A 23,181-nucleotide genomic window follows, 5' to 3' on the forward strand; every position below is an offset into this window, starting at 1 on the left:
ACTCACCCCGGAGGCGCGCCTTGTGAGCTGCGGGTTTTTGGGGGGGGCGCAATAAATGGGCCCCATCCCCGCAGTTCCGCTGTGGGCGCGGGAACCTTCCCTGCCCAGAGTCTTGTGTCTTGGCTAAAAAGAGGAACTGTGAACAGAGTTTATCCAGCGAATTTCACGCTTCTTCCAAGATGCTATAATCAATACTCCCATTTTACGGGTGAGAAGAGAGGCGCGGGAAGGTTAAGTAACTCACAGAGTTAGTACGGGGAAGCGGGGAAGCAGGAGTCAAACCTGGACGTTGGATGCTAACGTTAGATGCCACACTCTTAGTTCTTAGGTTCGTAGGGATAAAGGGGCAGGCCTTCTTGGTGCACCGAAGCATAAACCAAATTACCCTTCTTCCCGCCCCCACCCCCCACAACCAAGAAAAAGAGCAGGGGCTGCTGGGGGATCCGGACCACCATGGGCCTCGCTCATCACCTCTGAATCCTCCTAAGACATGTGGGCCGCCAGCTCTCACACTCCACCTCCTTTTCCACTGACAGGAACCCCCAAGCTGCTTGCAGGGTCCCCAGTTACTGGCTCCCTGAGAAAAAAGGATAGGCAGGGAATCATTGGCTCCAGTCTGGCCAATGGCTTGTTTCTGCCCAGGGCTGGCCACGGCTCATCTGCAAATATCAGGCAAGCTTCTCCAGGACAGCTGGTAACGGGCGTGCAGGCCGCATCCCCTCACTTACCCACTCTTCCAGCTGAGGGAACCCTCCACTTCCCCGACCCCCCAACCTCTGCCCTGCGATGAGGGCAGCCATGACTCCAGTCTCGGGGCAACAAGGCTTCATGGAGAACTAGCACTTGAATTGAGCCTTAAAGAATTTTTCTTAAATACTTTTTTTGTCCTCATCCCTTATTTCAAAAGGAATGCTTGTTCATTAGACGAAACTGAGAAAAGGGTACTAAACCAAAAGAAGAAAGTGAATTCACCCCAGTTTCTCAGCCTAGAGGCAGCTCCTCTTAACATTTGGCAAATATGCTCTTTACTCTTTTTTTCTGATGCATAAAAGTGGCCCATGTTCGTTCAGCATTTACTCTGTGAAGTAGTTGTTTATTTACTGTCTTAACATTACCATTTTTTATTATTGAAGTATAGTTGTGATACAATGTTATATTAGCTTTGTGTTCAGCACGTTCTTAAAATTCCTTTTTCTAAAGACAGTTTGACTTTAGGGGCATCTGGGTGGCTCAGTGGGTTAAGCCTCTGCCTTCGGCTCAGGTCATGATCCCAGGATCCTGGAATTGAGCCTCGCATGGGGCTCTCTGCTCAGCAGGTAGCCTATTTCCCATTCTCTTTCTGCCCACTTGTGATCTCTCTTTCTGTCAAATAAATAAATAAAGTCTTTAAATAAATAAATAAGCAAAGCAAAGATTACTTTGCTTAAAAAAAATAAAATAGGGGTGCCTGGGTGGCTCAGTTGGTTAAGCGACTGCCTTCGGCTCAGGTCATGATCCTGGAGTCCTGGGATCGAGCCCCGCATCAGGCTCCCAGCTCCATGGGGAGTCTGCTTCTCCCTCTGACCTTCTCCTCGCTCATGCTCTCTCTCACTCTCTCTCTCTCTCTCTCAAATAAATAAATAAATAAATAAATGTTAAAAAAAAATAAAATAAAGACTGTCTGACTTTAAAGATTTTATTTATTTGCCAGAGAGAGAGAGAGAACAAGCACAAGCAGGGGGAGCAGCAGGCAGAGGGAGAAGCAGCTTTCCTGCTGAGCAGGGAGCCCCATATGGGACTCAATCCTAGGACTCTGGGATCACGACCTGAGCTGACGGCAGACGCTTAACAACTGAGCCACCCAGGTGCCCCCACGTCAAACACTTCTACATAGAATGTTTAATCTGGTCTTTAAAACTCCAAGGGACTTTTTTTTTAACAAAAATGAAATCATACAGTAATACATGCTCACTGACTGATAATTACATACTTAATTATATTCTTTAAAAGTTTCAAACTTTACAGATAAGGCTGGAAACTTCTGGCCCCAATTTCTTCATGTTTTGTAACTTTTTTTCCTGCATTATAACTGGCTTTCTTTCATTTAGCAGTGTATTTTGAAAGAGTTCCATGACATTATACAGTCTTCTGTTTTTGATGACTCTACCATAATTTTTTAAAAGGTTTTTTAAATCCATTTTGAGAGAGAGAGAGAACACGAAGGGGGAAGGAGCAGAGGGAGAGGGAGAGAGAGAATCCTCAAGCAGATTCCACACTGAGTACAGAGCCCAATGTGGGACTCCATCCCAGGACCCTGAGATCATGACCTGAGCCGAAATCAACAGCCTATCGTTTAACTGACTGAGCCACCCCAGTGCTCCAAATGGCTCTACCATAATTTAACCAATCTCTCCCCACTGCCTGGTTTTTGTCTTTGTTTTGGTATAGGGGTGGGTGTTTGGCTACTATAAACAGTGCTGCATTGAACATTTCTCTAGCAAAATCTTCACACAGATTAATAATTATTTACCAAAGGATACGTTCTGAGAGGTGTAATTGTTGAATTGATCTTAAGGCTTCTGTTTCATGTTCCCAAATTCTACATGGATAGGATTTCTATTAAGGATCAGCTAAAGCACTCCGGGCAGAGAAAATGACCTAAGTAAAGAGTAAAAGTAGGAAAGTGCCATGTGTGATTACGGTCCATCACTACGGGCCACAGATCTTCCCGAAGTGATGAAAATGGTCTGTACCTGCCACATCCAATATGGTAGCCACTAGTCATATGTGGCCACTGAGTGCTGGAGATATGGTTCATATGACTGGGGAACTGGAGTCTTACTTCAATTTCAATTTGGCCACATGTAGCCAGTGGCTGCCATATTGGACAGCGACAGCTCTCGAGCGTAAGGTGTCTCCATTCAACCTGACAGCTCATCAAATAGTGGGTCCCTTCCACGTGCCAGGGTCATTCTGGGCAGTGGGAAATCATCAGTGACAGGACAAAGTTCTTGTCCTCATGATGCTTACAGGCTCCACAGGGAAAGAGAGCGTAAACACAAGAAGTCCTTTCATATGTGCAATTCGGACATTTGTGGAAAAAAAAAAATAAAGCCAAGTCATGGGTAGACAGTGACTCAGGGTTGGGGGCTTGACTTCAGAGAGGACCCTCCCAGCATCTCAGTTGAGCTGGGATCTGAACGAATGCCAAGGAGTCCAATCTGCGGAGAGCTGTGATGGGAAAAGCATTCTAGGCAGAAGGAAGAGCAAGCAAGGATTCTTGAGCATGTTGCTGTCAGGCCAGGAAGGCTGGAGCACAACAAGGCGGGAGAGGCTGGAGTACCAGAATGCTCAGTCATCGTGATGCAGGCAAGGCTGGGTCACAGAGGGCCTCCCCACCCCGCACCGGCCCCGCAAGTTCACTTCATGTGTGGAGAACTGAAACCAAAGCTGCTTGGCCCAGTGCACCCAGAACACTCTACAGAGATCTAGACAGTCATCTCCAGTGCCCGATGTTCTGCAAGAAGGAGGGCAGTGACATCTGACCCACTGAGATCCTTCCTCTGTTGAGCTCCCTTGTATCTGGCGGCTTGCTGTGGGAGAGTATCAGATCCAGGCCCTACCCGCATGGCACACAGCCAGCCTAGAAGAGAAGCGACATCAGTCAAGGGTCCCATGAATGAATGTGTGAGTGCAGAACATGGCAAGTGCTAAGAAGGAAACGTATACACACCGCAGTGGAGGGTTAAGTGTGCACTTGACCTGGCATGGGAGCCCCAGGAGGCAGAGGGAAATGAACAACTATAATGAGAGCAAATGCTAGATGGCACTTATTATTTTAATCCCTCTACACATGGTAATTCATGTGATTCTCACAACACCCCTGTGAGGTCAGTTCTATTATTGTACCCGTTTCACAGATGAGGGATATGTTAAGGCCAAAACCATGCAACTGGTTAGTGGCAGAGCTAGGATTTAGACCCAGGGACTCTTCCTTGAGTACATGTGTCCATTCACTCTGATAAACAGATCAGATGTGGCTCTCTGGAGACAGATCCCGGAACAGAGACGAGGCGTTTTCCTGCTTTACATATTTCCAAAGTAGGCTTGACTGTACACTTTCTCCTTCCCTGAATACCCAGAAACTGCCCGTTCCCTACTGCATGACCCCTGACAGCAGCCTCACTGCTGAGCTGCTTGGGAAGGGCACTGTGCCTCATGAGGGAGCACAGAGCCTGGACCTAGCGAAATCAAAGAAGGCTTCCTGGAAGAGGTCACACGGGAGCTGCATCCTGAAGGACAAAATGCTATTTGCCAGGCAAACGGTGTGGGGGATGTTTGAGGAGGAAGCAGCATGTGCAGAGTCCTAGAGGTGAGAGGGAGAGACCTTGGAAGGTTTTAGCTACTGCAAGAGGTTCAGGATGGGATGGTGGAGGCTCTGGGAACCCAAATGAAGTGCTGCCTGCCCTCCGGAGACTGACAGAGCCCAGAAGTGGGGCAGGCAAATGCCCGCATGCCTGCCTGCCTGTGTTTTTCTTTCCTCCCACAAGAAGCCGTAGGTGAGCAGATAGACTAAGAGCGATGCTACAAATAGATGGAGCCCCACAAGAAAAGTCTTACATTTAGGTGCTGGACAACAGACTCTCAGCCCAACGTTGGTGACGTTCTTGGAAGGTGCAGACATGGCCTCCTGAATCTCTATGCCACGCCTCCTGACCTTTGACTGAATCTGCTGTTCCCCCCAAACCAGCATTTGTGATAAAACCTGTTCTTGTTCAGTTTGATGGTCTCCTCATTTTGTTTTATGATCTATTGCGTGGAATTGTCCCCCATTATTCCATCCTCACAAATTTCCCATGTTTGAGCTCTGCTGGATCCCAAGGCTTGGGTGGGCAAGTGTGGGCACCCAACCACCAGAGGCAGCAATGTCACTAGCAGAAAATATGTCTGGGGTTCTGAAGGACTGACGGTGGCCGATGACATTTTGGAAACCCATTTACAAAAGCTACCAGGTGTGGAGTGCTAGATGCATTTCTTGGGCTTCACAAACACCCTTTGGGGTAAATGCTTCTATTATCCCCACTTTCCAGGTGAGGAAACTGAGGCCCTAGGAAATTCCTGTGTCACAGAGCTGGTAAAAGTAAGATCCAAGGGAAGCCCGGGTGGCTCAGTCGGTTAAGCCACTGCCTTCGGCTCAGGTCATGATCCCAGAGTCTTGGGATTGAGTCCTGCATCAGATTCCTTGCTTGCCAGGGAGCCTGCTTCTCTCTCTGCCTCTGCCTGCTTGTGTGCTTGTGCTCTCTCTCTCTGACAAATAAACAAAAATCTTTTAAAAAAATTTTTTTAAAAAGTAAGATTCAAACCCAGACCATTTTATTTATTTATTATTTATTTTTTTTTTTTAAGAGAGAGAGAGAGCGACCACAGGCAGACAAAATAGCAGGCAGAGGCAGAGGGAGAAGCAGGCTTCCTGCCAAGCAAGGAGCCCAATGTAGGACTCGATCCCAGGATCCTGGGATCATGACCTGAGCAGAAAGCAGCCACTCAACCAACTGAGCCACCCAGGAGTCCCGGTCACGTTTTTAAATCAATGTTATTGAAGTATAATATTCATTCAATAAAACCCATCCTTTTCCTCCATTTTAAATACTGAAATAATTGCAGATTCATGCTTAACTGTAGGAAAAAAATTGAGAGAGACCTCAGGTACACATTGCCTACTCCCCCCAGTGCTAACATCTTGCAGACCTGTTACACAATATTATACCCAGGATTTTTTTCCCACTTTTTGGTGGGTGGCAAAATGCACATGAAATTTATCCATTTAACCATCTTTGGGTGTATTAATTCAGTGACATTCAGGACGCTCACACTGTTGTGCAACTATCACCACCATCTACTTCCGGAACACTATTATCGTACTAGAATAAACTCTAGACCCACTGAACAGTCAGTTCCCCTTCCCCCTTCCCCTAGATCCTGGAAACCATCCTACTACTTTCTGTTTCTATAAATTTGTCTATTCTGAGAAACTCATGGAAGTGGATATGCATACAATATTTGTCCTTCGGTGTCTGGCTTATCTCACTTACCATAAAGTTTTCAAGACTCATCCATGTTATAGTCTGTATCAGACTTACATTCCTTTTTTTAGAAAGATTTATTTTTATTTACTATCGAGAGAGTGGGGAAGGGGCAATTGAACAGAACAAAGGGCTGAGGAAGGGAAAGTTCACTCTCTCTGCCTGTCTTTGAACTGAGATATTGGGCTTCTCTTACCTTCAAGCTTAGCTTGGACTAGAACTTAGACCATAGACTCTCCTGATTCTCAGGCCTTCAGACTCATTCTGGAATTACACTACCATCAGCTCTCCCAGCGCTCCAGCTTACAGATCTTGGGACTCCTCAGCCTCCGTATTCATGTGAACCAATTCCTTAATAGCTATCTGTCTATCTGTCTATATTTTCTATTGGTTCTGTTTTCCTGGAGAATCCTAAGTCAGAGGTCTTCTTCTCCACATCTTTTGTGGAGTTTTACCTGGACTCAGTCAGTATAATTGACTAATGACTGATCTGTACCTGCACAACCTCTACCTTACAGAAGAGGCAGTACAGTGTAATGGTTAAGAGCAGAGCTTCCTTGTAGAGTATCAACAAGAGGGAAGCTACTGAGCGAGGGCTCCAGAAATCTGCATGGTGGCCCCCTTGGATCTGGAGCTGTTGCAGAATACCAAAGCCTGCCCATGCACAGTGAGTTCTCATGAAGCCCGAGTCACTCAAAATGGATCACAGAGATAAAACTAAATATAAAACTATAAAATATTTAGGAAAAAAAGTTGGAGAAAATCTTCAGGATCTAGAACTAGATAAAGGCTTGTTAGACTCAACACCAAAAACATGATCCATAAGGGAAAAAATTGATAAACAGGACCTCATCAAAATCACCACCATTTGTTCTGTGAAGGACCCTTTTAAGAGGATGAAAAGACAAGCTAAGGACTCAGAGAAAATGTTTGCAAACCACATATCTGACAAAGGACCAGGATCTTTCTACAAAGAGAAAAATCTCTTACCACTTATCAGTGAAAAAATCAAGCAATCCATTTAAAAATGGGCAAAAATCATGAACAGACATTTCACCAAATAGGATGTACAGATGGACATCCTGTGTACATGGAAAGATGCTCTGCATCATTGCCATCAGAGAAATGCAAATTAGAATGCTAATGAGATATTGCTACACTCCTATCAGAGTAATTAAAAGAAAAAATGGTCACAATACCAAATATTAACAAAGATGTAGAGAAACTAGATCACTCATATGTTGCTGGCTGGAAGGTAAAATGGTACAGCCACTCTGGAAATAGTTTGGGAATTTCTTTTAAAAACCTAAGATGCAACTACCATATGATCTATCAGCTGCACTCCTAGGCATTTCCCCCCAGAGAAATGGTTCATATTCATGCAAAAATCTGCGCATGAATTTTTATAGCAGCTTTATTCATAATAGCCCAAACTGGAAGCAACCCACATTGTCGTCCTTTACCAGATGAATGGTTAGGCAAACTATAGTATATCTATACCAGAGAATGTACTCCTGGGCATTTATCCCAGAGAAACTAAGACTATGTTCACACAGAAATCTGTGTATAAGTTGCAACTTTATTTGTAATAGTCAAAAACTAGAATTAGCCCAGAGGTCCTTCAACAGAAGAATGATTACACTAACTGCTCTACAGGCTAAGGATTGTAATGCCTCGATAAGAGAAACAAACTATAGAAATACACAATTATTTGGAGGAATCTCCCAGAAATTATGCTGAGTGAAAAAAGCCTATTTCAGAAGGTTACGTACCGTATTGTTCCATTTACAGAACGTTTGTGCAATGACAAAGTTTTGGAAGTGAAGGTCAGATTAGTGGCCCCCAGTGGGTATGGTGGAGGGTGGAGAGGGTGGAGAGTGATTATGGAAGGGTGACTTGAAGGATCCTTTTAGTGTTGGAGCTGTTCAAGTATCGACCTTGGTGGTGGATCCACAAGCCTACACACGTGATAAAATTGTATAGAACTTCACACACACACACAAACACACACACACAAATGAGTACAAATGAAACAGGGAATCTGAAAAAGATGAGTGGATTATGTCAATGTCAATATCCTGGTTGTATCGAAAGCAGGGATTTAAATAGACACTTGACACCCACGTTCATAGCAACATTTTCCACAAAAGCCAAAAGGCAACAACAGCCCAAATATTCATCAAGAGATAAATAAACAATACGTGGTCTATTCATACAATGGACTATTATTCAGCATCAAATAGGAATGAGAGTCTGGGGGCTCCTGGGTAGCTCAGTCAGCTGAGCATCTGACCCTTGGTTTCAGCGCAGGTCATGACCTCAGGGTCGTGGAATGGAGCCCCAGGTTGGGTTCCGTGCTCAGCAGGGAGTCTGCTTTGGATTCTCTCTCTCCTCTCTCTCTCTGCCCCTTCCCCACTCTCTCGATAGTAAATAAAAATAAATCTTTCTAAAAAAAGGAATGTAAGTCTGATACAGACTATAACATGGATGAGTCTTGAAAACTTTATGGTAAGTGAGATAATCCAGACACCGAAGGACAAATATTGTATGCATATCCACTTCCATGAGTTTCTCAGAATAGACAAATTTATAGAAACAGAAAGTAGTTTCTTCTCTCCTCATCAGGGAGAGAAATCTGCTTTACTCAGCCTGTGGATTCCACTGCTAATCTCCTCCAAAAATACCCTCCCTCACCAACACATCCTGAATATTTGACCAAGTATCCGGGCACACTATGACCCTGCCAAGTTGACAATAAAATTAACCCTCACAACTTACCCCAGCCATCCCCACATGAGCCCAAGGTAGTGATTGGGAAATTTGAGACAGTGGCAGCATGTTGAGCAAAAAGATTGCACAGGGACAAACCATGAAGTCCCTCTCTTCCACGTGACCTATCATTCACTCTTCTTCCTGCGCCCCCACCTCTCCAGTCCCTCCAACCTCTCCCATCCACGAGGAGCCAGGAAATCAGTTGCCAACACCCCCTATCCAGCTCCCAAGCTTTGGCTAAAACGTTTGAGCCCACATGGGGATCTCATATCCTGGTTCATGGCTGGGCCCCAGAGCTTGCACCTGTTTTCTCTGGATCTTGAGGTCTCAGATCTTGGAGTTGGAAACCCCAAAGATTGGTCTTGAATCTTTCTTGGCAGAAAAGGAAGGCCACAGGATAGAGGATGGGAGTGGACACGTGAAGAAGAAGACCCTGAGGGAGGAAAGTGACGGGGCACAGGACAGACAAGGAAAAACAATCGGGAACTGAAAAGAGTCTTAACCCCCTTTCATCCAGAGGATACAGACTGATAACCCTCAAGTGGAAGCTAGCCTAAAGGAACATTTTGTTTAAATTACACAATATCTTCAATTTTGGGGGCCTAAGATTCAAGAAGCATATGTTGCCTAAAACTCAAAATCTTCCAATATCCTTGACAGATCAGAAGACGTGGTGACAGCGGACACACATTCTCACAGGACAACTGGCTACAATTCTGTAGGCATGGCCCCTTTGGACAGAGTATGTGTCTTTGGTTTTGCTGCAGTCTCCCCACTCCTGTCACCCACCAACGCTGAGTCTCGGCGTCATTCCTCATTGAACTCTGAACCGGCACTGTTTTTCTTTTTTTCTTTTTCTTTCCTTTCCTTCTCCTTCTCCTTCTCCTGCTTCTTCTTCTTCTTCTTTTTAAGATTCTATTGATTTAGGGGCACCTGGGTGGTTCAATGGGTTAAGCCTCTGCCTTCGGCTCAGGTCATGATCTCAGGGTCCTGGGATCAAGCCCCGCATGGGGCTCTCTGCTCAGCAGGGAGCCTGCTTCCCCCTCTCTCTCTGCCTGCCGCTCTGCCTACTTGTGATCTCTCTGTCAAATAAATCAATAGAATCTTTAAAAGAAAAGATTCTATTGATTTATTTGACACAAAGAGAGAGCACAAGCAGGGAGAGCGGCAGGCAGAGGGAGAGAGAGAAACAGGCTCCCCGCTGAGTAGGGAGCCTGAAGTGGAGCTCAATCCCGGGACCCTGAGGTCATGACCTGAGCTGAAAACAAGAGTTGGACGCTTAACCATCTGAGCCACCCATTTGCCCCCCAGGCACTGTTTTTCTGACTCCCTACCTGTCTCATATTTTATCTGACCTTCCTGGCCTTCTTGGGCCCCTACTCTCTTGACCTCTTCTCAAGTAACAGAAGAAACAAGTTCAGAGAAAGGTACGGCCTGGTGATGATCTTGAGTGACTCAGTGGCAGAATCGGGACCAGAGTTCCAGTGCCTCGTTCTTCTGAGGCTCTCCTTGGCCTGAGTCTTCAAGGCCTGTCTCCAGGCAGCGCCCGAAGCTCTTCTCCTCTGAGGCGCTCAATGGGAAACTGAGGCCTGCTAGCCATCAGGACTGCCACTGCTGGGGACTCCAGACTGAAGAGAAGGGCCTGACTGCTTGTGTGGGCAGGGAGTCATGTGATCTGGACATGAACGTCCGAGGAGCAGGAACCGTCTTGAAATCAGAGCTACGTTGGGAGACACAGACCGAAGGGCACTTGGAAGGGGGCCAAAAGTGTGGTGGGCCTCAGGCCAGGAGGGGAAGGAAAGTTCCTGCATTTCGGTCAACGAGACTCTTCCGCCAGAGCTCGCCACTTCTGCCTTTGGAAAGCGTTTCACAATGTGTGTGAGGACAGCTGAGATCAGCTGAGGGTGGAGAGGAGGTGTGGGCTTGCACACGGACGGGCAGGCACCAGCCCTCGGAGAGAGAGTGTGTGTGCTGAGTGGCCGCGAGCATCCCGCTCGCACGCACAGTGCCTGAGTCTGCCATCCTCATGACAGGTGAGTAGCCCCCCTCCAGGGCCAGAGTCCTAAAAGGGGGTTGGGAGTAGGGGAGAGTCAGGGACTGCCATGGGTATCCTGGCCAATTCCAGACAGTAGCCTGGGGTTTGGCTCTTTTCATCCCCAAGTGCTGAGTGTCCCCTTTGTCTGTTCTCTGAGGATTTGGAGCTCCTGGAGCTTACCTGTCTGATGGAGGAGACAGGGTGAGGCCACAGGGCTTACACGTTGGCATCAGTGTGCCCTCCTCAGAGCCCAGTGTCCCCCTCTGCATCCTTTGTGGCAGGAGAGACCTGGATTTGAGAATCTCTCTGCCCACATGGAAGGAGAGTAATTCTAGCAGCTGTACTCCCACACATCTCCTGAAATATTTGGTTGGTCGGGGCGCCTGGGTGACTCTGTAGGGTAAGCGTCCAACTCTGGTTTTCAGCTCAGGTCATGATCTCAGGGTAGTGACACTGACCTCCAGATTGGGCTTCATGCTCGCATGGAATCTGCTGGAGATCCTCTCCCTGTCCCCCTCTCCCTCCCCCTTGCATGTGCTTGCTCTTTCTCTCAATAAATTAAACAAACAAACAAACACATAAAATCTTGAGACAGTTGGTCAACGGTTGGAGGTGATGGGCCCAAGATGGGAATCAAGGGCCCCTGTTCACATGGGTCTTAATCTCTCCACTTTGTCAGGAAGCTGTAGGGGGGAAGAACAGAGAGCTTTACGCCTGGGCCACCAGAAAGAAACCAGGCACTCACCACCCCTCCTTGGGGCCCTTTGCAGGTGACAAGGACCCTCAAAGGCCAAGCAGGCCCAACTATGGCTCCATCTCCAGCCCACCCAGCTCGGAGCCACATGAGCAAGAAGCTCTTAGAACAACATACCTGAGTGAGAAGATCCCCATTCCCGACACAGAACCGGTAAGAATGCTGGAAACGTCTTGGGGTCTTTCAGGACTGACAGGATGTTATAGGATCTCACAGGCCAGGGGAAAGAGATCTTCTGAAGACCATGGGAAGTCCCTTCCAGCTCTGAGCAGCAGTGACTGACAGTGGCGACTGGTCCTCTCCTGTTTCCATCCTTAACGCTTACCTAGGGGGCTCACATTTTGTCTAAAAATGATCGAGTGGATTTCTGAGTGAATCCCAGCTTTCTTACGGACAGAAAGGGACCTGGGGCGAGTTCAGGCTGGAGCCTCTAGGATCTCTTGTGGTACCAGAGAAAAGGACCAGGGCGAGGACACCGGGAGAAGTGACGGAAGCTGCAGGCTACTTTCTAGGATGCTGTCAGCCTGCGCTTCCAGAATCTTCAGCAGATCCTTAGGCTGCCAGGCCTTGCCCTAGAAGGGGATAGGGAGATCTTAGGCTCAGTGGACTCCAGAAGGGAGGGACTGTGGTTTGAAAAGGGACTGGAGAAGGAGGAGCAGGACCAGGGAGACCCCCTGGAAAGACCCCCTGGAAAGACCCCCTCTGGGCTCTGAGGATCTGCTGAGTCAAGCATGAGGCAGACTGGTCAGTCGTAGGCCAGCTGCCAAACTGGACAGATCCAGAAAGCAAATCCACTATGACTCAGCAAATCCTGCTGCTTCCTCCCACTCCATGCCCTCCACCCTAGGATGGGAGCTCCAGGAATGGGGGAAAGGAGGAGACAGGGCTAGATAGCCTGGGGCTGATGAGCCCAGAGGGGTTCAACGGGGGGCACGCCAAGGCCCCAACATCTCCTCCCTTCACTCCCACCTGCAGGGCACATTCAGCCTGAGGAAGCTGTGGGCCTTCACGGGGCCCGGCTTCCTCATGAGCATCGCTTTCCTGGACCCAGGAAACATTGAGTCGGATCTTCAGGCTGGCGCTGTGGCTGGATTCAAAGTGATTGAGTCGGGGTACCCTGGGGAGGGCAGAGCCCCCCCACCCCGCAACTTGACACACTTCCCCAGAGTGGACTCCATGGCCGGTGTTGGGGGGAGCAGGCATCAAGTTCAAATGGACCCAAAAAGGGCCCCCAGGGCTGCCCTGCCAGTGTGGGCTGTATGGGGGAGGGGTGCTGGTCTTCTGGCTCCATTTCCTCTATTCCCTCCCCAAGGGGTGTCCTTGGTTAGAGGGTACCAGCAGCAGCTTGGGGTTGCCAAAGGGTTCCCCACCCCCTCCCGCCCACCCCTCTATTCCCCCTCACCCCCCACACCCACACACCCCCCTCACCGAAGGCCTCTCCCTGCCTTCTCACAGCTGCTCTGGGTGCTGCTGTGGGCCACAGTGCTGGGCCTGCTCTGCCAGCGGCTTGCTGCCCGGCTAGGCGTGGTGACAGGCAAGGACTTGGGTGAGGTCTGCCATCTCTACTACCCTAAGGTGAGCTTGGTGCGACTGGACAGGGAGCACCCACAGACCCCAAGCCCCAAACAGCTATATACAGCTTCCATGGTCAAATAAACACATCATCTCAAGCGATGCATCACAAATCCATTTGATAGATGGGAAGACTGAGGCTCAAACTAATAGCGCACAGACTGAGAGGGATGTTAGAGATACCTGCTCGTTTTACAGGAGGGGACATTGAAACCTGGGAAAGTGACTTGCCCAAGGTGCAAGTTAGGTAGGCATTGGCTCGGGATGGTCATTGGCTGGAATGGACCCTGCTGCCGGTGACGGTCCAGGTGGGAAAACAGATACCAGGCCACAAGATATTTCAAAGGTATTTAATGCAGGGATGCAGTCATGAAGCTATGGGAAGGGCTGGAGGAGCAAGGAAAGGAGGTGTTACCCAGGGATCAGAAAGCTGCTGCGCAGCTGTCCCAGTCATCATTTGCTGCGAAGCTTCTGGAAGCACGGCCACCAATACTGAGAGAGCCCCGGCTGCCAGGTGCTCTTGCTGGCAACACTGCCAGGAACACCCCTAGAAGTAGGGGGGAAAAACGATCTCTCCTTGCCTTTCAATCTCCCTTAATTGTTTCCTACAAAACCTAACTGGAAGCCAGCAGGCAGCGAGCCAGCTGCCTGCCCAACCTTATCATGCAGGGTACAGAAAGCCATGGGACATCAACAAATAATGAGGATAACTGGCCCATCATTGGTAAAGGGTCGCCTCTTCCCCCCAGGTGCCCCGCACACTCCTCTGGCTGACCATCGAGCTAGCCATCGTGGGCTCAGACATGCAGGAGGTCATTGGCACCGCCATTGCGTTCAGTCTGCTCTCAGCCGGACGGTACCACCCCAACGGGCCCCAGCTCTGCAGTCCAGGGACCTCCCTGGACTTGCCTGAGTCCCTTTGACCCAGCCTGACCCTCTGACTTAGAGCTGTTGTGCTGTGTTGCTGGCTGGGGGCGGGGTGGTGGTGCCTCAGAGAGATGCTGAAATTCTGAGAGACCCAGAAACGTGGAGTGAATCGTCTCAAGTCACACAGATGCCAGTCACCACTAGGGCTTCAGAACTGCAGCCCTGAGCTCAGGCCAGGCTGGTTCCCCACCCAGCTTGGCCTTTCCTCGTGTTTTGTGTCATTTTCCCATCCCCAGCAGGCTCCGCTCCCCTCTCCCTTAGCTGCCTGGAGCCACGTGGGTCCCTGCTCCCAGGAGGCCAGATTCCACAGTCTCCTGCCTGGGAGGTCGGGGGTGGGGGTGGGGGGTGCGGTTTCCAGACCCTTGCCCCTCCGCTGGGCTGACCCTGGCCACTCCGGTTTCAGAATCCCGCTCTGGGGCGGCGTCCTCATCACCATCGTGGACACCTTCTTCTTCCTCTTCCTTGACAACTACGGTGGGTGCGCCGCTCCGCTCACAAGCGACGGGGTATAAACCACGCTCTGCTGTACTGAGAGGAGAGAAAGCCTCGCAGCCCGCTCACTCCGGCTGTGTGTGGACTTGAGCGAGTTACTTGGACTTGGGTTTCTTCATCTATACTATTACCAATCGCTTACAATTGTTGTTGGTGTTGTTACCCTTTGCTTTCCCCCTAGGGTTGCGGAAGCTGGAAGCCTTTTTTGGATTCCTTATTACTATTATGGCCTTGACCTTCGGCTACGAGGTGGGAAGCCAAGGAAGCCAAAGCCGCAACACTCCCCTCCCCCCTCCCGCCCAGGCCATTCCTCCCGGCCCCCTGCAGAGCCTGGGAGAGAACGGGGGACAGCGGCCTTTAGGCACGCCCCCTAGCGGCCAGGGTCCGGGCTGATGGTGGGAACGGCCGGTCACCCAGGGCTCGGCCTGACCAGGCGTCTCCCCACAGTACGTGGTGGCGAGACCCGCCCAGCTAGCGCTTCTTCGGGGCCTGCTGCTGCCCTCGTGCCCGGGCTGCGGCCGTCCAGAGCTGCTGCAGGCCGTGGGCATCGTCGGCGCCATCATCATGCCTCACAACATCTACCTGCACTCGGCCCTGGTGAAGGTGAGCCAAGCTTGGAAGGGGAGAGAGTGATGTCTGCTCCCCTCCGCCAGGCGCTTGCTCGTGCGGCCACCGAGCCCGGAGCCCCGCCCCTTTGGCTCCCGCCTTCCTGATTTCAGGCGGGAAGTGATTCATTCTCTACTTATTCAATGTGTAGTAATAGGGTATCTTCTGTGCGCTGGGAATCAGGGAACAATGATGAAAAGGCAGACAAATCATACGCCTTTCTAGGGCTTGTATTCTAGTGGGGCGGACAGACCAGGAGCAAGTAAACAGGTAAAGGAAAGAATTATAGATTGTGAAAGGTGCTTTGAAGGAAGGAAACAGAGAAATATAATAATGACTAAGCAGGAGCTGCTTTAGAAAAGTTAGTCGAGAAAGGCCTTTCTAAGGAGGTAATCTTTGAGACACAAAGGATGGGAAGGAAGATCAGGGGAGAAGATATTCCCAGGAGAGGGGATGGCAAGTGCAAAGGCCCTTAAGGCAGGATATAACTGGGCATACAGGAGGGGGGTCAGCTGACCCAGGCCTGTCCCAAACTGCCACGGGGAGAAAGAAGAACTGAGGTTTGAAGGGAACAGAAGTAGAGGTGTGAAGATGGAGAATGTTGGGGGAGCTCTGAGGGAATTTGGCTCTTTCCTCCCCTCTGACCTTCTTAGTCTCGAGAGATAGACCGGTCCCGCCGGACGGACATCCGAGAAGCCAACATGTACTTCCTGATTGAGGCCACCATCGCCCTCTCTGTCTCCTTCTTCATCAATCTCTTTGTTGTAGCCGTATTTGGGCAGGCCTTCTACCAGCAAACCAATGAGGCTGCGGTGAGCTACACCTCCCCACACAGCCACAGCCGGTCTCCCCACCCCCCAAACCCTGCGGGCTCTGCTGGGGACACCAAGCAATGCATCTTAGCCCTTTGAGTGTGTCTGTCCCACACTTTCTGCACCGGTAGGGGAGGGTATCTGTGGCCTGGCCTCTGGCTGAGACCCCTCCCCCACTCCGTTGGGGAGTCACGGCTCCTCCCCAGACAACCTAAGGTGGGGGTTTGGAGGGGGGACAAGGCACAGACATCCAAAGGAGGTGACTGGGAGGGAGGAGCTGAGTCTTGGAGGACCCAGCAGTCCAACTGTACCTTGAAGGATGCCAGGATTTGTCCAGCGAACTGAGGGGAGGGCATTCTGGGAGTTGGGGCCTGCTTGAACATGAGCACAGAGTTGGGAAGGTTCAAGCAGTCCTTTTCTTCTCTGAGTCCTCTCTGCTGATCATCTTCATCATTAGCAGATAAACCATCATCCATTCAGCAAAGATTTACTGAGTATGTTATGGCTCAGACAGTGCCTCGACCCTGGGGACAGAGCAGCCAATGATACAAAGCTCCTTGCTGGGTCTCTGGGATTTGGGACCTGTGCCTCTCTCCTTTCTCAGTGGGTTTTTGCCATGCAGGTCTGACAACTGCTAGCCAGGGGTGTGGGTGCTTACTGAACGCTGAGCACTGCACGGGGTGGGGGAGGACTGGCCATGCCTCCGGGGATGCAGGCACTGCCACTGTCTCGCTCTGTGGCCTTAAGGACCAGGCGGTCCAGGTCTGTGCTAAGTGGGTCCAGTGTACGGGAGAGGGGGCTGTGGAGCAGCTTGGGTCACTGCCAGCCAACTCATTGTGGTAATGCCAGCTCTTACAAACCCAACAGAACCCTGGAAACCGGGTTCCCGTGTGGATTCTTCTCAATTTTAGATGTTGGCCACAAATTCACATTACAGAGGAAAAACATTCGTTAGTCAAGGAAACTGTCTGGCCGGATTCAGCCTGGTCACCAGTTTTCGACCCCTGGTCAAGGCCTGGCTGTCTGATTTTCTGAGACTGTGCATGTTACATCTGATTTTCTGAGACTGTGCACATCACCTTCCTACTGTCCCGGTGCCCACAGTTCAACGTCTGTGCCAACAGCAGCCTCCACGACTACTCCAAGATCTTCCCCAAGAACAACCTTACGGTGGACGTGGACATTTACCAAGGAGTAAGCACCAAGCAGGGGTGGGATTGGAAGGTAACGGTCCAGCCCCAACCGGGCTCATCGCCACGCCCACCTCGGGTGGAGCTGTGAGAGGGGGCGGTCCCACAGGTCTAACCACAACCTCGCCCCGCAGGGCGTGATCCTGGGCTGCGTCTTCGGCCCGGTTGCCCTCTACATCTGGGCCGTGGGGCTCCTAGCGGCCGGGCAGAGCTCCACCATGACCGGCACGTACGCGGGACAGTTTGTGATGGAGGTGCGGTGTGGGGTGGGATGGGAAGGGCCAAGGGTCCCAGGTCAACGGCTACACTACTGGGGGGTCAGACACCAGCCTCATTACTCCTTTAAGCAGCCCAGAGGCGCTATTTTAAGCCCCGCTTTAACGCTTTAATGATGAGAAAATCTGCAGAGAAGTGAGGCTACTGGCTCAGTAGCTCACTCACTACTGGCTGCAGACCCACGATTAATAGGAGCCTTTACCCCAAAAGCTTAGTCTTAAGCATGCAGCTGTGGGGAAACCCCTATTCTCATCCATCCTCTCTCTGCCAACTAGCATCAGAGCTGCTCCCATTTCAGAGATGGAAAAACAGGGGGTTCGCCCTGGTGCGAAATGGGCTGAGGGACGACAGAGGATCCCTCCTCTGGAATCCCTAGTCCTGAACCCCACCACAAAGGTGCCCCACTACCCCACACCCCAGGGCTTCCTGAAGCTGCGGTGGTCACGCTTTGCCCGCGTGCTCCTGACTCGCTCCTGCGCCATCCTGCCCACGGTGCTGGTGGCGGTCTTCAGGGACCTGAAAGACCTGTCAGGTCTCAATGACCTGCTCAACGTGCTGCAGAGCCTACTGGTGAGCCCGTGGTCCCTGGCACCCCTGTACCTGCCGAGCTGCACAGGAACCACAGCAAACCTCCATACGCAGCCTGTCCCCCACCCTTAACACTCATCGAAACACACCTTGCCTCTAAGGCTCACAGCAGTTCCCACGTGAACCACCACTGTCCCCATTTCACTGACTGGAAAACTGATGTACACCATTAAGTGACTGGGGGCAGAGCTGGCATTCAGACTTGGGCAGCCTGGGACCAGAGCGCCCAAACGCTTTCTCCTGCTTTGAAGCCTCACAACTTTCGATGAGGGGACCTGGCAGAGGGCACACAGGCAGAGCAGGACAGGAGCCCTGCTCCACTTCCCCCTTCTGGCTGCATTGTGAGGGCAAGGCCCCTCAGCCCCATCCTCCTGCTGCTCCCCAGCTTCCCTTTGCTGTGCTGCCGATCCTTACATTCACCAGCATGCCGGCTGTGATGCAGGAGTTTGCCAATGGCCGGTGAGTACCGCCCACCCCCAACCCTGGACTTTCAGTTCTGTATTTGATCCTCACACCCACCCAGAGATAGGAATTACCAGCATCCAAAGAAGCTCATGAAGGTTAAGGAACGTGTGCAGGGTCACCCTACGATCAAGAGTGGGGAACTGGGACTGGAATCTGGGGAGGGAGGCTATTTCTAGAACCTGAGCTCCTCACCGGCTCACCCCAGACTCTGTTCTTGCCAAATCGCACCGGTGAGGAGTCTGGAGGACCCAGGAGACGGGAGTGGGCAAGTGGTCTGCTGCGCCAGATCCCACAGCCCAGAGAAGGTGGCTTTGCACATGCCCTCAGTCTCCTCCAGGCTGGCTTGGGCAGTGGAGAGAAGGAAGAGATGCAGCCAGTCCTGAGCAGCATCCCTCCTGCCCCCAGGCTGAGCAAGGCCATCACATCCTTCATCATGGCTCTGGTCTGTGCCATCAACCTCTACTTCGTGGTCATCTACCTGCCCAGCCTCCCGCACCCTGCCTACTTCGTCCTTGTAGCTCTGCTGGCTGCTGTCTACCTAGGCCTCACAGCCTATCTGGTACTGCAGGGCCAGAGGGTGCCTTGGGGATGGGGGAGGCAAGGAAAGGAGGCAAAGGATGGAGGGCACTGGGGAAAGGGGATTCGCCTGGGCTTCCTGGGAGGTCTTGCTCTCTCCTGGACTCACGTCATCTCTCTCCCAGGTCTGGACCTGTCTCATTGCCCATGGAGCCACCCTTCTGGTCCACAGCTCCCATCAACATTTCTTGTATGGGCTTCTTGAAGAGTAGAAGAGGGGGGAGATCTCTGGATGAACTCCCCACCCTGTGACTGGCTGGGGTTTGGGATGACTGGGGCAGACGGGCCTGCTGGGGTGTGTGTGAAGGCAGCAAGATGGAGTGGGAGTTTTGGAGGCAGGCCAACCTGGATTCCGTAGGGACCTGCTGTTTCCTAGGTTGGACAAGTGATTAACCTCCAGCCTCAGTGTTCTCATCTGTAGAATGGGGACAACACCAAACTTGCAATGGATGTAAAGCACTTTAACAGTGCCTGACACTTGGGACTTAAAAATAATAGTAATTCCAAAAATATTTATTGAGCACCTATAGGAGTGACCTGACGGGGGGACCCAGTTGGGGCAGGACACCAGCTCTAAACCGGCGTTTAGGATAATCCGATGAATGCTCAATAAATGCTAGTTCACTTCTCGTCCAAAAAGAGCGGGAGAGCAGAAACCGGGAAAGCACGAATCTGCTGGAGTAGCCTCAGACTTTCTGTACCACCTGCAAACCACATCCCAGGCAGTAAAACGGAGGCGCAGTTGTCCCGTCTTCAGGCACCGGATCGTGGAACCCGAGTCCGTGCCTCGGAGGCCCAATTCATTTGCCATCTCCCCAGGGGACCCGGCGGCCCGGACTCCCACGCCGCGCATTTAAAGCTCCCTCCGCACTGACTCCCAGCTCCCCCTTGGGGCAGGGAAGGTCCCAAGTGCCCTCACTCCCCGCCGCGGCCTCTCCCCTCCCGGCCAAAGAGGAGGAGGCGGGCGCTCGAGCCTAGCGCCCTGGGGCCTCGGAATCCGCCCAGGCGAACCGAGGGAAGTGAGGGGGGAATCGTGTGGGCGGGGAACCCCTCTGGCCGCTGGGAGCCGCCCGGCACCCCTTCGCCCCGTGCAAGGGTTGCACTTTGTAGACGCTCCCTGGGCTGTTTCTAGGCTCCCCCAAGTCCCACCTCCTGCCTCTCCGGGTGTCTCGGACCCTAGCTCCTGAGCTGCGGAGAGCGGTGGCGAGAGGGGGCCGCCAGGCCTTTCCTTGGGTTGAGCCTGGAGCCAGCTTTGTGCCTGGAAGCACCCCCTTTTGCCCAAGATCTGGTGGGGCAAGCTCCGCGTTCTGGTTGGGGCGCTTGTTTATGAAAAGAATTTCCTCTTTCTTAAAAGGGCAACGATGCGAGTGGGGCCCTCCAGGAGGGACGGGATGGGACAGGTCTGGTCCAACCAGGGAAACGGTGGGAGAGTGTGCAGGACCTAAGCTAGAAGGCCGCTGTATCCTCTTCTGGGCTTGGCCCTGGAGAAGGTGGGACCCACGCTAGCTGAAGAGGGGAGATGGATGGGGACCGGATAATAGGAGAAAGAGGCATCTTCCATTACTCCTCTCCAGCTTCCTGGAGGTGTCTGTCCCCAGCCGTACCTCTGCACACCCTCTCCTTCAGTTTACTATTAGTTGGGTGCCATCTCCGTGACAGACGTGGGGGAGGGAGGTAAAGTCCCGAATTAAAGACGTCAGCTCTCAGGTTGCTCACACTTCAGCAGGGGGAGCTAGCTACGTAGAGTGACAGCAAATCCAACAGCCAACAGCCGGGCGAGGGAACGACCGAAGTGTGTGTTAGGCACACCTGGAAAAGAGTGAGGCCAGGGCCAGAGCAGGTAACTCCTGAACAGGATTTTGAAAGCTGAATGGGTAAGGGGGGGGCAGGCAGCCAAGGGAGAATGAACCTCCCAAGAGTGGGGGCAGGTGTGCCAAATAGACATGCAGCCTTGTGGGGAGTTCTTGGATCTTGTAGGGCAGGTGGGGGGTGGGGTGGGAACCCCAGAGGCATGAGCAGGCTGGCCATCAGAATAGTTAAGGCTGCCACTGAGAATGTGGGTGCAAGGAAGGCAGGGAGGAGAAGGGACCAAAGGATTAGCTGCGGGGCTACCCTGGGCCTGGGCAAGGAGTTACCAATGAGGTCAAGCCAAGGTCTGTCATTTCTGGGCAGGGAAACGTTTACAAGGTGCTGCTCTCCACTCCCCAGTAGCTCTGGTTCTTCCTAGAGGGAGGGACTGGATGCTTCATCGGCCTCTCAGGTGGGAAGGGGCACCAGGATTCTCCCCCCTCACAAAGGGCGATGGGAGGACACCCTCCCTTTCTGCACTGACACCCCCGCCACACACACACACACACACACACACACACACACTTTCACTTGGCTGGGTTGGGCTCTTAGCAACCCCATTTGGCAGATGAGGAAGCTGAGGTGTTGAATGCAAGAGACACTTGTCCACAGTTGCAAGTCAGAACCCCTCAGAATCCTGGTGTTTCTGGACCCACCGCCCGCATCATCTGATTCCCTCTGCAGTACAAGGAGGAAAAAAACGTGGCTAAGGCGCCCTCCAGCCGCTGGAGCAGTGCAGTTCCGGAATAGCAGCTGGGTGTGGACACCGCCCCCCCTGCCAGGGAGGAAGCCCCAGGCCCAAGATCCTACTGCGTCGTACTTCTGCCAGTTCCTCGGTGTCCATAGACAACCCCCGCGCCCCTCCCCCCGCCCAAACGCGCGCGCGCACACACACACACACACACACACACACATACACACAGAGAGGCACACACTGCAGGGGGCCTCCTGACTCCGTGTGGGAAGATAAACCTGGAAGGCTTTGGAGCCTGGGAAGGTCTCTCAGGGGAAGAGGGCTTGGAGGAGGCTAGTGTTAAAGTTGGGAGACGAGGGGGACTGGCGGTGGGTAGGCAGTGGGCAGCGACCCTGCCCAGTGCGGTATCCATTGGGCAGCTACTCGGCCTCCCCAGGTTCCAGTCTACAGAGAGGGAGAAACGAAAGAGAGGAAGGTGAGCCGCCCTGCTCCAGCCATGGGGTGAGGCCAGGGGTTCACTTAGTCCACCACACATTTCCTTTTGGGGTCAATGCAAGCTGGGCGTCCGGAGATAAAGTTGACAGCCCGCCCCGGGGCTCAACCGAAGGGGGAGGGTTCTCGGCTTGGTGGCCAGAACCCCACTTCTCCCCTCGCCAGAAGGCTGGCTCAAGTCACTTCACTTCTCCGAGCTCAGTTTCCTTATCTGTAAAATGGGAGATGTAGGGGGTCGTTCTGACGAGTGAACGAGATCAGGGGGCACAGCCGGAGCAGGACGCGAACAGAGCGCTCGCTACACGTGGGCAATTATTAGGATTAAATGCAAACCCGCCGGTGGTGTGGGCGCCACACCCACGGTGTGGGCCGCCTCCTCTCTCCCCGGTCGCGGGGCACAAAGCTGGCGCGCCTTCGGGCCGGTGCCGCTCTCCTACCCTGCAGCCCCGGCGCCGGGCCTCTCCCCTCCCCGGCTCCCCCGCCAACCCACCCCGCCCGGGCCTGGAGGACGTGCGCGGCGCTAGCACCAGGCGGCTGGACGGGACAGGACGCGCCCGCTCCGCCCCGCCACCGAGGCCCCGTCGGGGAAGGAAGTGCTGGGGCGTGTTTGTCAGGGCTTGACGTTATTATTATTTTTTTTAAATGGTGAACACAAAATAGGAGAATGGAAAGAACTTCATAAACAAGAGAAACAAAAACACCCGCAGACCTCGCGGCGCATAACAGGGGAGCTTCCCTCCAGAAGAATCAGCGGGGAACCGCGGTCCCCGCGCCAGCTGGTGTCTCCGTACACCCCAAGTGGAACGGGTGTTTCACATCGTATAAACAGCTAATGTCTGTGGACCCCTCCACCGTCAGAAATTGGGCCTGCAGGGATTAAGCGCCCACTGCGTGCTGGCACCGCGTGAACCCCCTCCCCAACAAGTACAGCATGGCCGGCGTGGGGAGTAGACGAAGGGTCTAGGAAGGCCTCTTGGAGAAGGTGGGGTGCCGTCGAGGTCAGTGGGATCGGCTCCGTGA

At 52.3% G+C, this 23,181-nt stretch overlaps 1 protein-coding gene across 4 annotated transcripts; it reads left to right on the top strand.

Moving 5' to 3' along the window:
• Positions 1 to 10,624: 10,624 nt before the first annotated feature.
• Positions 10,625 to 19,798, top strand: SLC11A1 (solute carrier family 11 member 1). Of its 4 annotated transcripts, XM_032857200.1 has the most exons (15): positions 10,634 to 10,867; positions 11,640 to 11,776; positions 12,599 to 12,721; positions 13,079 to 13,198; positions 13,945 to 14,051; positions 14,526 to 14,596; positions 14,796 to 14,863; positions 15,062 to 15,217; positions 15,874 to 16,032; positions 17,137 to 17,226; positions 17,357 to 17,476; positions 17,919 to 18,068; positions 18,472 to 18,545; positions 18,957 to 19,110; positions 19,253 to 19,798. In XM_032857200.1, the coding sequence occupies exons 1-15, from the start codon at positions 10,861 to 10,863 to the stop codon at positions 19,337 to 19,339; spliced, it is 1,623 nt and encodes a 540-aa protein (XP_032713091.1). In that variant the 5' UTR covers positions 10,634 to 10,860; the 3' UTR covers positions 19,340 to 19,798. The 4 variants fall into 4 exon arrangements, with proteins under 4 accessions (XP_032713094.1, XP_032713092.1, XP_032713093.1 ...); XM_032857201.1 differs by lacking the exon at positions 18,957 to 19,110 and having other exon boundaries at positions 10,629 to 10,867; XM_032857202.1 differs by lacking the exon at positions 17,919 to 18,068 and having other exon boundaries at positions 10,630 to 10,867.
• The last annotated feature ends 3,383 nt before the right edge of the window (positions 19,799 to 23,181 follow it).

The sequence above is a fragment of the Lontra canadensis genome, unplaced genomic scaffold (genome assembly GCF_010015895.1).
Source record: "Lontra canadensis isolate GAN:19392208 unplaced genomic scaffold, GSC_riverotter_1.0 scaffold13, whole genome shotgun sequence".
NCBI lineage: Eukaryota > Metazoa > Chordata > Mammalia > Carnivora > Mustelidae > Lontra > Lontra canadensis.